The sequence below is a fragment of the Macrobrachium nipponense genome, chromosome 8 (genome assembly GCF_015104395.2).
Source record: "Macrobrachium nipponense isolate FS-2020 chromosome 8, ASM1510439v2, whole genome shotgun sequence".
NCBI lineage: Eukaryota > Metazoa > Arthropoda > Malacostraca > Decapoda > Palaemonidae > Macrobrachium > Macrobrachium nipponense.
Genome location: NC_087203.1, coordinates 69216061 through 69231987, shown reverse-complemented (window position 1 = coordinate 69231987; position 15927 = coordinate 69216061). Strand labels below are relative to the sequence as shown.

At 39.1% G+C, this 15927-nt stretch overlaps 1 protein-coding gene across 3 annotated transcripts in view; it reads left to right on the top strand.

Moving 5' to 3' along the window:
• LOC135222825 (neural-cadherin-like) overlaps nt 1-9575 on the top strand; it is a 399888-nt gene extending 390313 nt beyond the window's left edge. For all 3 annotated transcript variants that reach the window (XM_064261140.1, XM_064261137.1, XM_064261139.1), the window contains exon 14: nt 64-9575. In XM_064261140.1, coding sequence (XP_064117210.1) covers nt 64-91 — 28 coding nt within the window. In that variant the 3' untranslated portion in view covers nt 92-9575. The remainder of the gene's footprint in view (nt 1-63) is intronic.
• Nucleotides 9576-15927: the final 6352 nt, after the last annotated feature.

The window sequence follows — 15927 nt, the reverse complement described above, 5'->3', positions numbered from 1 at the left end:
ATTGCTGGTATCTGACTATCTTATAGTGTGTACTATAATAACGCTTTTATTTCTCCTCATTAGGGACAGACAGCAGCGTACAAAATTTTGAAGATCTCAAAGACTGGGGGAAACCTTTTGCCATTTTGTATAATATGTACGTGGTTGAAGCAAGTGACGACAAGCAGAGAAACCCTAGCTGACACTCCATAATGAACAGATCAGATAAAATATATTTTATAAAGATTTAAATATGCAAGGATAGTAGGGAATAAGCTACTCAAGGAATTGTGCTGGAGACCCAGTGTTTCTGAATTTGGGGTTAAGATATAACTAAAACCGAACAACACATTTGATATTGAAAGGCATTATAATATAAAACTGACAGCTGGAGTCCAGGACATAACCGCAAAGGTAACCACTAGAATTTAATCATGACATAGCTTCTTTAACTCCTTTGTTTTCTTTTAAGAGGGCAAATTCATGAACTGAAAAAATCTCAAATTTTAAATGTCTGCAACTCATTTCTGAAAGGGAAACAAAATTTTAATTTTTAAAATAGTTATTTTCAATTATCATTTATACACCACCCAGTAGTGTAATTTAGAATTTTATACCCACACTGCAACTCAAGAACATGGTTTTAATTTCCCATGCAAACAATTACTGTATGAATTATATGAATATCAAAAAGGTAAATTCTCTCTTTCTTTTGTTATGATTTATAGTATATGAGTGTATTGTGTACAAAATTCACAATAGTATTTCAATCTTAGCTACCTGCTACTTTAGCTTTGAACATAACTTCTAATAACTCACCTACCATACTCTTTAGTTTATTGGTTTGCTGTTTTTATTTCATTATTAACTCATATAGTTGGGTAGAAAATGAATGTTGTTTTTCTGAGCTAACAAAGTTTGTGAACCTTTCCCTCATTTCATTACTGTAGTTTTAATATTTTGTCAATATATACATTTTTGTTTATGCCTTCAAGTAACAAAATGTTTATCATCATTATAGTTTTTACTTTAGATTTTCTCTTTGCAGGGTCAAATGTAAAATTATTTTTTTATCTGCTTTCTTCTGTTAATAACAAGTATCCTTCAGAGTATGCAGTTTCATTAAAAGGAAAGGAATATACAGCATAATGTTGAAATACAGTAAATGAATGAATATTGCATATCCCCACACAGAAGTTCCAGCCTTCGAAATATTTTGCAAATACTTACTTAATGGTGCCAAAAAGTGGCCTGTATAATGAACTAGCTCTTCTCAGATATCTCACAAATCTCATGAATGCAAATTCATTTAAGCCAAACGTTGCCCTAAAGGGAGATCTGTACCTCTGAACTTCAAACCTTTATCCATAATCTTCTCGGTGCCTTCAGCCATGAATACAGCGTTTTGTAAACACCTTTCAAGAATCTTTAATATCTTTGTATGTGTCTGCATCCATGTTCTTATTTATAATTTTCACACTTATCAAAATATTGTCATTTATAGACTTACATGTAAAAACTTACAAAATCAAATGTAAAAACTTTTTTCCACAATACCTCCTCATCAGTATCAGGTCAATTTGAGGGGTATGTGAAGAGAACAATAACTAAAAACACACTAATGTTCCCAACAGCAATATAATTTTAAAAAGAATATAATGAATTATATTGGAAACCACTCAACAAAATCATTTTCAAAGCAAAGTATAGCCCAATATGCCATCTCTCTATAAAAAAAAAATGCAGTTATGTATCAGTAAATCAAATTAATCATAATGGTTATAAGAAATTGGAGTGGAAGCTGCCTAACTAAGAGGGAAGTTATGAGGATCACATCAGACTGGGCTGAACAGCTATGCTTTATGATGAAATTATTTATTACGTCAAGAAATTATTATTATACCAAAGAGATTTGGAAAAAAAATTCGCAAATTGCTCAAACAATTCAAAGAAAGATTTAGACCAGATAGGCTCTTTGCTGTATGAAGGGTAACTAGCATGGCATAAAAATTAATAGAGAATACTTATGTATTCCATTATCATCCTTTTTTAAGTAAGCTTTTCAGATCAACCAGTAACAAACTTTGCAAGAGTAAGTACCTTTAAGCAAACCATAGATTATTCAGATATGAACGGTTGTTTACTGTATTTACAATAATTTGCTAAACAGCCAAATAACATTGCTGATCTCTCTCAATACAAGAATAGCCACTACAATAGACCCCCCGTATTCACGGAGGATGGGTACCACATCCCCCACAAATAGGTAAAATCTGTGAATAGTATTTAAAACCCCTCTAAAAATGCTTATATCCAAGTATTTTGCTAGTTTAATCACAAAAAGAGCAGTTAGTCATGAAAACGACATGAAAATACAGTAATATATGAATATTTCTCAATTTAAAATACCACAACCAGGCGAATTTTCTGCGAATAATGGGTATACGTATATGGTCCATAGGAAAGTCCGCGAGTCATGAGTCCACGAATAGTGGGGGTTGACTGTACAGGTTCATAATCTCTTATGCAAAGTGAAAGAACTGCAATGTACTATATAAGGAGACTAATTTCCAGGAAACTGGACTTTTGGTTTTAATATAAGCCAAATGTGTGTCCAGCAGCCACTGACCAACCAATTCTTTGGTTTACGTATACTCTAACCATCCTGAGTGCAAGAAACTCGTCTCAAGGTCATAAAATCCATGAAAAAGTTCTAGGAAATAGGTAAATGAGATCCTGAAATTTACATTTTTAAGCAACACAAGTACTATGTTGTTCTTTGAAAATCACTACTTCAGGACACTACTGCACATTATCACATAAATCATTATGTAAGTCTATGTATAAAGAGCCAAGAAGTTACGTTTAACAACATTTTAACCAATTCGAATACAACCATAAACAGAGATCAGCCCTGAAATTTCTTTAATTATTCTCATAACAATGACGTAACTTAAATTAGACAGTAAATATGACATTATCAAATAAGTATGTCAAAATTAACATATCTGGTTAGTTACATTTCTGATAAGTTATACTGTAGTTTGCAATGATATAAAACAATTAAATTCTTGTCAAGTTCACCTTGAAAACACTATGATCAACCATGGAGGCAAACATTTTATGTGCATGTCTTATGGCATAAAATGTTTAATAAAAAAATCATTGATGTTCACATCCAAGAAAGTGCATTTTTACACTTCAACAGAGAAAAAACATTTTTATAGTAAAATGAAGTTTTATATATATGTACTTACCAAGTAATTAGTACATAGCTATTAGTTTCTAACTATTGCAGCAGCTTAAATTTTAAAATATGCAGTAACTCTTCTACTTTTTAGTGTAGGTAACTAACCCCACCCACTTTCAGGGAAGAATATATAAGACAGCTGAAGAACTCTATTCATTTGTCCCTATGTCCATGAGAGGGGAGGAGGGAGGGCTCCAATTTTGTAATTACTTGGTAAGTATATAGAAAAATTTATTTTGTTATAATGTCATTTTTATAAAAGTAACTTACCAAGTAATTACATAGCTGAATCCCACATTAACAGGAGGTGGGATACATGGACACGTTCTTCTCAATAACACTCGGTAATGGTAAGGGATTTGAAATAGAAAGATAGCTAGCATTGTTGAAATGCTTGTTGTAACCTTACCTTGTCAGAGAGTTACAGTAGGAGTTACTGCCTCTGGCTCTACTTCAGTGAGGTGCTTTTCAGTGAAGGAGTATTTCGAAGTCAGAGAAAGCATAAATAAGTGCCCTTACACTGGGTGCAGTACCACAAAAAACAGACCAGACAAAGTTGTCACCTACACATAAAATTAAAAACCACTACCCATCCAGTAAAAACAGACTGGTGGGCTGGTGGGTACTCCAGGTACACAGTACCCCTAGGCTCCCCAAAACTCAACAACCTGTATCAAGGCGAGGAGATAGAGAATAGAAGGCGTACCTCCTATTCTTCATCCCCAATATCATGCCAACCACAGATAGTGGACCTAAGGTACTGATTTTCATACCCTGTCTCCACATCATGCAAATAATGGGTTGCAAACACTGATCTACACCGCCAATAGGTGGACTGAAGAATTCCAGATAGCGATAAGTTTTGCTAAAGCCAACAAATTGGCAACAACTTGTATTTCATGGCCTTTGACTTTCAAAATGGGTAAAGAATCCTCTCAAATTCCCAAGTGTGACTTGGATATTACATCTCTCAAAAAGAATGCCAATGCATTCTTGGACAGCGGTTGATAGAGATTTTTAAGAGAGCACAAGAGGTTATTAGAGAGGCCTCTGATCATCTCAGTCCTCTCAAGATAATGTCTTGATGCCTTTACAAGGCAAAGAACTCTCTCTTGGTCTTCTGGACCAAGGACATCCGTCATGTTCTTATTGGTGAACAAATGGAGCCATGGCTTAGAAGGATTCTTGTTCTTGGTCAAAAAAGCTGAGCATGAAAGAGTAGACTGCATCTCCCTGCAAAAATCCAACTTTCTTATCCAAGACCTTCTGTTCAAAATTATCTTGGCCATAACCAAAGCAACAAAAAAAGTTTTATCTTGTTAAATCCCTGAGAGAGATGGAATGAAGGGGCTCAACTGGAGAGCCCGAGAACCATTTAAGGACAACCTCCAAGTTCCAGGAGACTGAAACTGTCTTCTCATCTTGATGTGTCAAAGGACTTAATTAGATCACCAATGTCTTGACTTACTAACAAATCCAAGCCTCTATGCCTAAACACAGTACTTAGCATGGCTCTCAGGAAGAGCAGAAAATCTGCAATTTGTGTTAGAGAGGTTTCAGTAGAAGAGATGTTATGGCTGCAGCACCAGCTGTGGAAGACACTCCACTTAGCCTGGTAAGACCTTAAAGGAAGACTGATGATTACACTTTGCAATCACCTCTGCAGCTGGTCTTAAAAAGCCCTTTGCTCTGACAAGTTTCCTGACAGGATTGAACGAGTAAACCTTGGTGGAATTGGTGGAAGTGTGGCTGTCAGAGAAGAGTTCTTTGTGGAAAAAGTCTTGAGAAGTCTACCAGCAGCCCTAGAAGGGACAGGAACCACTCCTTTTGCAGCCAGAATGGAGCTACAAGGGTCTCTGAAGTATTGCTGTGAGAAAAGAACTTGTTGAAGATTTTCCCTTACCATGCTGAATGGTGGGAAGGTGTATACGTCCAGGTTCGACCAGTCCTGGAGCATGGTATCTGTTGACCATGACAGAGGGTCTGGGGTGGGAGAATAATACAAGGGAAGGCAATGGTTTCTCAACATTGCAAACTGGTCTATCGACGGCTTTCCCTACTGTTTCCACAGGTCAATGCACACCGGCAGATTCAGTGTTCACTGTACATATGTAGAACCTGTCTACAGCAACTTAGCTTGTCCACTAAGACATTCAGCTTGCCCTGGAAAAATCTTGTAATAATCCTGGTGCAATTCTCCTGGGTCTAGAGAAGGAGATCCTTGGCTGCTTCGTAAAGGGAGAAGGAGTGAGTACCTCCCTGGTTTCTGATATAAGACAGAGTGGTCGTGTAGTCTGAATGGACTGCTACTGTCCTGCTGAAGGTCGCTGCTGCAAATGATTGGAGGCCCAAATGTGTTGCCTTCAGTTCTTTCATACTGATGTGGAGTTTTCTCTCCTCCTTGAACTACGTCCCTGAAGCTTCCATGTTCTTTAAAATGGCTCCCCAACCCAAATCTGATGCATGTGAGTATAAGGTTAGGCTGGGGCTCAGAGGAAGAAGCAACTTCCCTACTAAAAACCTTCCTTCTGAAAGCCACCACCGAAAGTCCTCCTTGATTTTGGGTATGATGTGTAAAATGAATGAGTCTGAAAGTTTTTCCTGTGCCATCTGGCCTTTAGGAAGAATTGCAGTACCCTTGTGTGGAGTCTTCCTAAAGGCACAAACTTTTCAATGAATGAGTGTGTACCCAGCAGGTTCATCCATTCGTTGGCTGAGTAGGACAGGAGAGAGAGGAATATTTGGACTCTCCAAATGATTAAAAGGCCCAATTCCTGAGCATAAAGAAGTGTTTTCCAAAGGTCCTCTGTGCACTTTGCTCTTGAGGGGGAGCATAGAAGCCAATTGTCCAAATATAGCCAGACACTGAAGCCCATGAGATGGAGCCACTTCGCCAGAGAGGTGAGGACACTAGTACATACTTGAGGAGCTGTAGAGAGGCTGAAGCACAGAGCCCAAAACTGAAAGACTCTGCCCTTGAACACGAACCTTGGGCACTTCCTGGAGTTTGGATGTACTGGAACATGGAAGTATGTGTCCTGCCTATTGATGGTCATCATCCAATTGCCTTGGTGAATGGATAACTGGACTGACTGGTTCGTTTTCATTCTGAATTTTGTTTTCTGAATGAAGAAATTCAGTGTTGATGCCTACAACAGGTCTCCAGCCCTCCAATGACTTGGGGGACAATGAACAGATTGTTGTAGAAACCTTGTGTTCACGTCCTCAACCACCACTAGAGCTCTCTTCCTGAGAAGGGAAGAGACCTCTTCTGACAGGGCTGAAAACCTATTTGAGCCTACTACGGAATAAGCTGTCAAGCTGATGGGTGATGACACTGAAGGAAGTTCTCGCTGCAAGGGGTGGAGTAGACCTCTCTGAGGACTTTTAATACACAAGGTTCACGTTCCTGGCTTTCCATTTGTCCCAAAAATGGAAAAGTCTTGCTCCCACAGGGAGATGGACAATGGGATCCTCACTTGCAAGAGGAGGGTCTAGTGGAGGACTTCTTAACAGGTTGGACTGATTGTAGGTTCATGCATGGGCAGGGCTGAAACCTTACTCTGCCGCCTCAAAAGGGCTGCTGTTGAAGAGGGGAGACTGTTCTCAAACCAAACAAGATTGACTCCTTGGGTCGCTTGGCTGACTGTGCCAGAACTTGTGTCGACTTCTTCTGGAGGTCTGCAGCTATGTGTTCCACTGTAGTCCGAGAAAACAGATGAAAGCGGTCCAAAGGTGAAAACAGAAGAGCTGACCTTTGGGTGGGAGTGACCCCATTTGTGGTAGACAAATACCGCACTTCTTAAGTACTCCCAAATAAACAAAGCAGCCTTATCTGCACACGAGAGGACACCCAGCCAGTCCGAAGGCAAGTCCATTTTAAGAGAGTCGCAGTTCTCTATCTTTTTAGCCAAGGCCCCTATAGTCCAGTCTAAAAAAAATCTACAGACTTCAAAGACCTTGATGATATCATGAAATAAGTGGTCCAGTTCTATTGAAGTAAACATGATTTTGATGGAGGCAAAGGCCAACCTGTGAGCAGGATCACTCAGACTGGGGAAGTCCCCCTGGGAGAGGCAGAAACAACAAAGGAAGGAGCTTCCCCAGTGACATAAGAAAGATATCTCCTCTTAGACAGGCAAGAAGGAGAGGAGCAGAAGACAAGCCTTGCTGAGATCCCTTTTCTCTGCTGGCCAACTTTCAATGTTGGACAAGGCTTTCTCTGATGAGGAGGAAAGGACTTGGGAAGCCTGCAAGACTCCTCAGGCTGACTCTTCATCATAAAAGCTGATGCAGGAGACATCGGGGCCACTGGTGTGGAGGAGGTCGGGTAACTAAACCAAGATAGCGTGATCCTGATGAATAGCTTCATCATCAGATGAAATTGGAGAGGGAGCTAAGTCTGGTGGATCCTGTGCCACTGCATGAGGCTTCCATGGAAGTTCCAAGATAGTACTGTCGAGATGGCGCTGAATAGGCCCCAACGAAGGATCAGGAAATGAACGGGTGGACATACCCACCAATACTGACTGAAGAGGTGGTGTTTGGCACCCAGATTGTGGAGCTGAAGGCTTGACAGCTAGCACTGAGCTGACAGGTGGACACTCAGACACAGGTGGACATTCGGACACAGGCGGACACTCAGACACTGGATACTCAGACACTGGGTGCTCGGACATTACTGGGTGATTGAACACTACTGTGTGATCAGAGACTACTAGACGCTCGGACCACTTCTGAGAGATGAAAGAACACTTTGGTGCCAAATACTGGCGCTCTACAACTGAAGGCTCAGGAGACGAATGACTGGGGTTGTCCTAGAAGCTACAGACAAGGTGCGGACTACGCTCCTGTTCCCTGGCCTTCTTACAAGGGAGTGGAGAAGTGTGTTCAGCAGTTGATATATGCCTTTTCAATGGCCTAGAAACACTGGAAAAGCTGCAATGATTGCCTCGTCCACACTCAAGTCCGAATTGCTAGAGGACAACACATGCACTTCTATATGGATGCTTTTCCAACGGCTGTCCACCAAGTAGTCATGCATGAGTAAAACCCCCTTGTACCTCCAGTATGCGTCCTCCAGGTTTAGGGGAGTCTTGACAGCTACCTTTGTCTAGGAGCTTCAGCAGGGCGAGTAGCCACTGCACTTGCACCTACATCACTGGCACTCATCCTGTCCATAAGGACCTTAACGGAAGCCCCTATTTGGGCCACAGTATTAACTAGTGGACTGAATTTCTGGTCTATCCTGGCTCCGAGGCTGGTGAGGGCATTTGGGTTAGAAGTTTGGGAGCCAGGTAATGGAGTAGATGCAAAAGTCAAAGGGCTAGTGATGGGGGAAAAAGCAGTCAAAGTTGTAGACAGAATAGGTACATCAACAATATCTGATTTAGATGAAACCTGGCTAACAGAACCCCTAGCTTCAGCTCTAGCAGTCGCCTTTCTCTTTCTGTCGCTTTGAAGTCTGTCAAGGTATATGTTCAAAAGTTTCTATTTCCCCTGATCCCAGTCCCTCCGCTCTTCTCAAGTCAAAGAACAAATTTCCCTCTACAATGACAAGAAATCATGTGAGTTGTTCTTGGCTGACATCAGTCAGGTGTTGCAGCCTTTGCTGTTAAACTAGATACTACTAGCAGTACTAGAGTCTGACATGATTTGAAATATGTCACAATCATGGAAAAATCTAGTCAAAATCTTCTAAGCAATTAGTGCACTGTCACCAAAACGGCAATAAGGCACAATCATCCAGTGAAAAAACAAAATCAATGCTGCTCCAACAACCTATGTTTAGTCATTGACTGGCAGAAATTAATTGAGCTCTTTAGCTGTGTTGAACCTATTCTTCCCCGAAAGTGGGTGGGGTTAGTTATCTACACTAAAACAATAAACGCACTACTATGAATTTAAAAATTTAAGCTGTCATGATAATTAGAAACTAATAGCTATGTACATAATTACTTGGTAAGTTAACTTATAGTATAAAGTTTGTTTCTGGCTGTTCCTCTTATGGTAGGCAAAACGGTTTTAAGCATCCTGTCTTCTGAGAGCTATGTCAATTAAACCTAAAATGACCATGTACTTTTCAAATGTTCCTGGAATCCTTAAACTAGTTACATGCAAGCATAAAACTCTGTAGGTAGCCTCTAAAATGTTACACAGAAGATATTTTTTATCTTTCCTTGTAATGTGTGGTTTTGTCAATACCATCAGTAAAGTTATATTAATCAGTGGTGATTATCTCTACATGGTGTGTATATTTGTAATATTTCTAGTAAAAACATAAATATGAAAACATTAAATTACCTGAGTACTTTGAATATTTTAAGTCATGCTACATATTTGTACTTGGTGTAGTGATTAAAAAGAGAAAAAAATTACTGTCTCAATATCCTATACAAAATATGACATTCTTACCATAAGTACTAATATCAGTATTGTGTATAGCTTAAGGTAGGGTTTGATGCAGAGGAAATACAAAAGCTTACAACATTTACTTGGCCAAATTGATATATGAAAGTATGGTTAAAGGAAATGCTTGCTTTAGTAGTACCAAGAAAACATATCTTTCAGCATTAACTGACCAACTTTCTAAATACAGTACAGTAGTACCCCGTACCTCGAACTTAATCGGTTCCAGAAGACTGTTCGAAGTACGATTTGTTCGAAATATGAAACTAATATCCCCATAAGAAAAAAAAGGAATCAGGATAATCCGTTCCAGCCAACCCAAAAAGTCCCCCTTTTCACATTTTTTCTATTATTAATGTGTTCTAAAGTTGAATCAAGAGTGTAAAGTAATGAAACAGTACGTTATATGAAGTAAAATTTTCTCAATTTTATTTTTTCTGTGGACAATTCATGAACTGTTTGGTAAAAATGGCACTGGCCGGCTGGGGGATGGAGGGAGGAGAGATGGGAACCCTTTTGAGCAAACCGAATTGATTGCAGTATGCAAAGGTTGATAAAATAAATTTTATTCACATTAGGTACAAAGTTAATTGAAGGAATCGACAGTGTGTGTCTGTGTCCGATTGTGTCTGAGAGACAGAGACAGAGAGAGAGAGAAATCAGCGTGTTTACACTTGGTTCTTAAGTGCACGAAATAGATTAATTATGCCACATTACATCAACTTACTGTTGGTAAACGGCAGACTTTTAAAACAAACATGAGGATTTTACAAACAAATAAGTAATAAGTTAAGAATGCAAGAAAAGGAAATCGAAATAACTTTTCACAAGGAAGCCGCTTAAACAAACAATCGAAGGCATGAGGCAGAAGCTGAAAGCGGCACCAGTTTGTTTATTACAGAGCTGAGTTACTTTTATAGTAGTAAAAATATCGTAAAAAGCAATTATCACTAGATTGGTATTTAACCGTAACAAAAATTAAAGTGATTTGGGCAGACTGAGTGTAAGTGAAAGAAATGGGCGAATAATCATCCCAGATCAGCTAATAAGTCGATGGGAAGCATTGTTGTTCTTCTCTCTCTCAAGCGTTTTTTTTTTTTACTGTGTTGCATTTGTTTTCTCATGTTTTATCATTATGTTAAATTTATTGTTAAATATAATTTTTTATGTGAATTGGTACTGCTTTTACTTACATATTATAGTAAAGATTTTACTGTCTCTTCTTCTCTCCTCAACAATACCACAATGCATGATAACTTAATATCCTTCATTCATCATCCCAAAAAAATATAAACGCTACCTCCCTCTACTCAAGTTAGCTGTGTATCACCGCAATTACGAATGATTTTGCTAATCATTTGTGCTAAGTTTTATTGTGAAAAGCTTTGTTCTTACATTTACTATTTTGTTAATATTGTTCAACTCAAGGTCCAAACTCCAAAGAGTATAGGAGGTCTTGTCAGCGCTGACCCAAAATAAGCTTCTGCGCAGGTCGAGAGCGTGATGTCAACACAACCTCGCCTAAAGCTGCTATCACACTAGTCATTTCTTGCTCGCGTTTTTGGCCAGCATCCAGCCAATGCTCGCGAGCAAAAGTGTTGTATCGTCACACTAGGAACTCGTGGTTTCGAGGAGCCGTGGGGAAAAAGTAAACAAAACTGATCAGCTGATATCATCATGGTGCCCAGAAATTGTCGGACTGTTGCAAGATGTGCTGCAGTGGTGTATTTCTCGGAAACTTCCATGAATGCAAGAGTAACAAAAAACGTTTGTTGGTTCGAGAGTGGCTTAGGAGAAGAGAAGCCAAAGGTCGGAGAGTACGTCCTATCAGCAGCAGCCATTTTGTTCGTTTACACTACGCTGTGGCTCGCGGCTCGTGCTGGCTGCTTCCCGTTCTGTCGGGAAGCTAAAATCTCGAGCTTAAAGCTCCCGGTTTTTCATTTTCGCCAGCAACGGCTCGAAGCTGGAGAAAAAAAGACCTAGCGTGAGGCCACTTTTAGGCTACCACGAGGAAGGTCCTTTATTAATCCAATGAACAACAGCAAATACTATACGTGTTTGCAGATGCTCTACATCTAGTTAAGCTTTTTAGAAATAATTCTCTTGACCATGGATTCATATTGCCGGATGGTACAGTTACCTCAAAGTGTTCCTTTACCCCGTCCTCTTCTGTTTCATGATAATGGTCTGGTAACACAGCAATGAAGCCTGTTTGTCTTGTATTGACAGATGTGAATGGTCGAGCTATTGGATGCCAATGTTCATATTTTCTAACCAATACTGTAGACAATATATTAATGATATACGAATAATAGTTCACATTGCCAGTGAACTGAGCTGATGTTAAACAAATAGAAAAATAGTATAGTTACAGAGCAATAAAAATAGCAATGGTAAAATCATATTCAGTCCTTATTAACCATAATCCTCAACCTTTGTTCCAGTAGCTGCAGCTTTGTATTATCCTTACCTTATTGTTAGGATCAAATTAAATGATAGTCCATTTAACCAACGCTCTCCCACCTCCCATTACTGATTCTCCAGCCACCTGCCCCCGTCCCTTACCTATCCTCCAGTCCCACCCTCCACCCTTCCTCAGGTAGCTCTGCAACCTCCCAGGTCACTCCTCACGAGATGTGGTGTGGAAAAATCAGTAATCTTAATATTTCAACGGTCACATGACCATTCTTTCCCCTCTTTTACAAAGCTCTGGAACTGCAGGCTAATAAGTTCTGTTTGCCTTTGCTTAAAGGTCAACCCTTGATATCTTAATATCTTGTTTCTTATTCTTGATTTTTTTAGGAGGGGGTTTTGGTGGTTCATACCACCTAACTCATTCATTCTCCTCATGATTAGAAAGCAGCAGTACTTAGGTCTAACAGAATTTAGTGTTGCCCTTGACGTGGTAGAAAAGGCTTCTACAAATGATTAACCTATTATTTAATTTTCTGAGTAAATTTTATTCAACTGGCATTTCACCAAGCTTAATTTTCCTTTTGAAGCAAAGAAATCTGTTACAACCTATTAAATATGTTTATAAGATGCAGACAAAGCTTTCTGACAGCTCAGGATATAATTATGAGATGAAAGCGTTTTTGAAAGTAAAGCAACAGGATGCACAAGCTTTTTGTTCCTTCTTTTGGTGGTTTTCCTGTCAATCATGAACATCTTACGCAGGTCATCGCCAACCAAACCTACATATGAGAAGTGAAAGACGTTTTACATACACACATTGCACTGAAGGTAGTGTAGAGACCATGAGGCTGGATTCTTCTGACCTGAACCAAGGCCTATGTCTGACATTGGAATTCCATGACTGACACTGACATAGTCTCTTAGTCTTCAGCCTTCGAAAATTTAGGCCAAAGATACAATTTATATAATGTATGTCATTGGTTTTGATACTAAAAGCCAAGATTCTTCTGACCTTGGCCTAGGCCTACATCTTCAGCAGGACATTCATCGAGTGACTCATTAACTTAGTCTAGTGTTCTATGTCCTTGATGATTTAATCTGAAGCCGCAATATTTTTTATGTGTTTTAATAGAGACTAAACACTGTTCTGCAGTGTTGAAGTCTCCAGGTATATAGATAACTACTCACTAAAGAGCAAGCAGCATTGAAATCTCCAGAAATGTGGACAACTACTTAACCCTTATAAGACAAGTATATATATCAATATGCAGCTAATCAAGCTGAGTAAACTTTGAGGAGGGCCAGTTTACGAAACAATGCATCAATGGAAAGAGGAAGATATGCAGGAATATGGATAACTACTTACTGGGGAGTAGCATTGAAGTCTCCATGAATATAGATAACTACTTACTGGAGAGAAGCATTAAAGTCTTCAGGAATATGGATGGATGGATGGATGTACGAGTTTTAGGGCAAAAGCCCAGGTACTGGGGCCAAAGAAGCCATTCAGCGCCGTAATGAAAAGTAAATAAATTACATTATAAATGAGTTAATAAGTGCATGAAGAAAATGGTTTAGATAAATTACCATATGACAAATGAATGAATTAATGAAGAAAATGCTTAGTAAATAAATATATATATCTATGATGTGATAGATAAAAAATAATTAAATGTTATTGAAAATTTTTATAGACTTTAAAAAGGAGATAAGAGCAGAAATATCTGCTTCATCTCCCAAAATATCACAAAGGGATTTACCCCTAAGATATCTCTCTCTCTGGTTAAAATATCTGGGGCAAGCAACCAGAATGTGCTCCACTGTTAGCATCTTGCCACCGCAAGCACACTCTGGGAGGCTGCCCCCTTCTAAAAATAAACTGATGGGTCAAATAAGTGTGCCCAATCCTCAGTCTGCTTAAGACTTTCTGTTCGCCTATCAGACTGGAAAGACGAAGGCCACAGCAATATATTATTTCTAATACTTCTGTACTTTCTATTATTGGCAAGATGAGAAGTCCGTCTTTCTTGCCATTTGCTTAAAATATAAGACCTAAAAGGACCTTTTAGATCTGTATGAGGCACTTTACTAAAGGCTGTTTCTGATGAGAGACTAGCAGCTTTCGCTTCCCTATCTGCCATCTCGTTTCCGCAAATCCCCACATGTGAAGGGACCCAACAGAAAGAGACAGATTTACGCATATAATGCAAATGGAGGAGCGATTCCTGAACTTTTTGAACTAACGGATGGAAGCTATTGAATTTTTTAATAGCTTCTAAAGTGCTTTTGGAATCCGAGTAAATGACAAAATTAGTGTCGCTACTTTGAAAAACTATATCCAGGGCAGAGACTATGGCTGTTACTTCTGCTGTGAATATGGATGCAAAGTCAGGTAGTTTAGCTGTATATGCTGTATCACCAAGGATAACTGCACAGCCAACACCACTATCTGACTTTGATCCATCTGTATATATTTTTGTCACATTAGTATGGACAGTTTCGTGCTCCAAGAATTTTCCCCTAATCTCTTCCTCAGGACAGTCTTTTTTGTTATATGCTTTTTTGCACACGGATGCTTCTGGAATAAGCCATGGAGGATACACAGGATGTTTAACTCCATGACTTTCTGGGATTTAAGATGATTACCCGTAACATCTTCATTTAGTCTTACTTGAAATGGTCTAGAGGCTCTTATACCAGAAAAGACCCGTGAGTCTGCTTCCCTCAGCACCTGGAAGGAGGGATTTTTGGGAGCACTTTTAATTCTAGCCATGTACCTAGTTCTTGCCTTCTCAGATCAAGGGGAAGTTGGTTAGTATCAACATATATGCTTTCAACAGGCGAAGTTCTAAAAGTCCCTGAGCATATTCTCAGCCCCATATTGTGTACAACGTCCAGTTCCTTCAGCCTGGTTTTACAAGCTGAGGAATAAATCTGACAACGAGTTATATAGTCTCAGCAGGGATTTTTTATCAGCTCCCCAACTAAATCCAGAAACAACCTTTAAAATATTCAGAGATTGTTTTAACCTTAATCTTTAAGGCATTTATGTGGCTGGCCCATGTCAATTTCTGGTCAATGGTCACTCCCAAAAATTTAACTTCATTTTCATAAGGAATGATATATCCTTTTAAACTAAGTGTGGGAACCTCTTCCACACGCTGGCACCTACTAAATCTTACAGAAACTGTTTTAGAGGAGGAGAATCTAAAACCATTCTCATCAGCCCACTTTGTAATAGCATTAACAGACCTTTGCAGATGTTTACATACTGACGAGGCATCATATCCTGTGCAGTATATTGCAAGGTCATCAACAAAAAGCGAGCATTTAACAGGTGATGATATTTGTTGGACTATGCTGTTTATTGCCACTGAAAAAAGTGTTACACTTAAAACGCTTCCTTGTGGAACACCCTCCTCCTGCACAAAAGGTTGGGAGAGAGTGTTGCCCACTCTAACCTTAAAAAATCTCTGTTAAAAAGGAATATAAAAATTTAATCATTCTTCCACATATGCCCATCTTGTGCAATTGTTTTATGATGCCAGTTCTCCAAGTAGTGTCATATGCTTTCTCAAGGTCGAAAAATACGCCGATAGTCTGACATCGTTTAGCAAATCCTTGCTGGATTTGATTGGTCAACCTCAGCAAGGGATCAAGGGTAGAACGATTTTTCCTGAAACCAAATTGAAATGGAGATATTAGTCCTTTGGTTTCCAGGTGCCAAACTAATCTGGTGTTTATCATTTTTTCCATTAGCTTACACACACAGCTGGTAAGAGCTATTGGTCTATAACAGGTGGCTTGGGAAGCGTCTTTATTAGGCTTTTTATGGGAACAATTATATTTTCCAGTCCTTGGGTAAAATTCCAGTT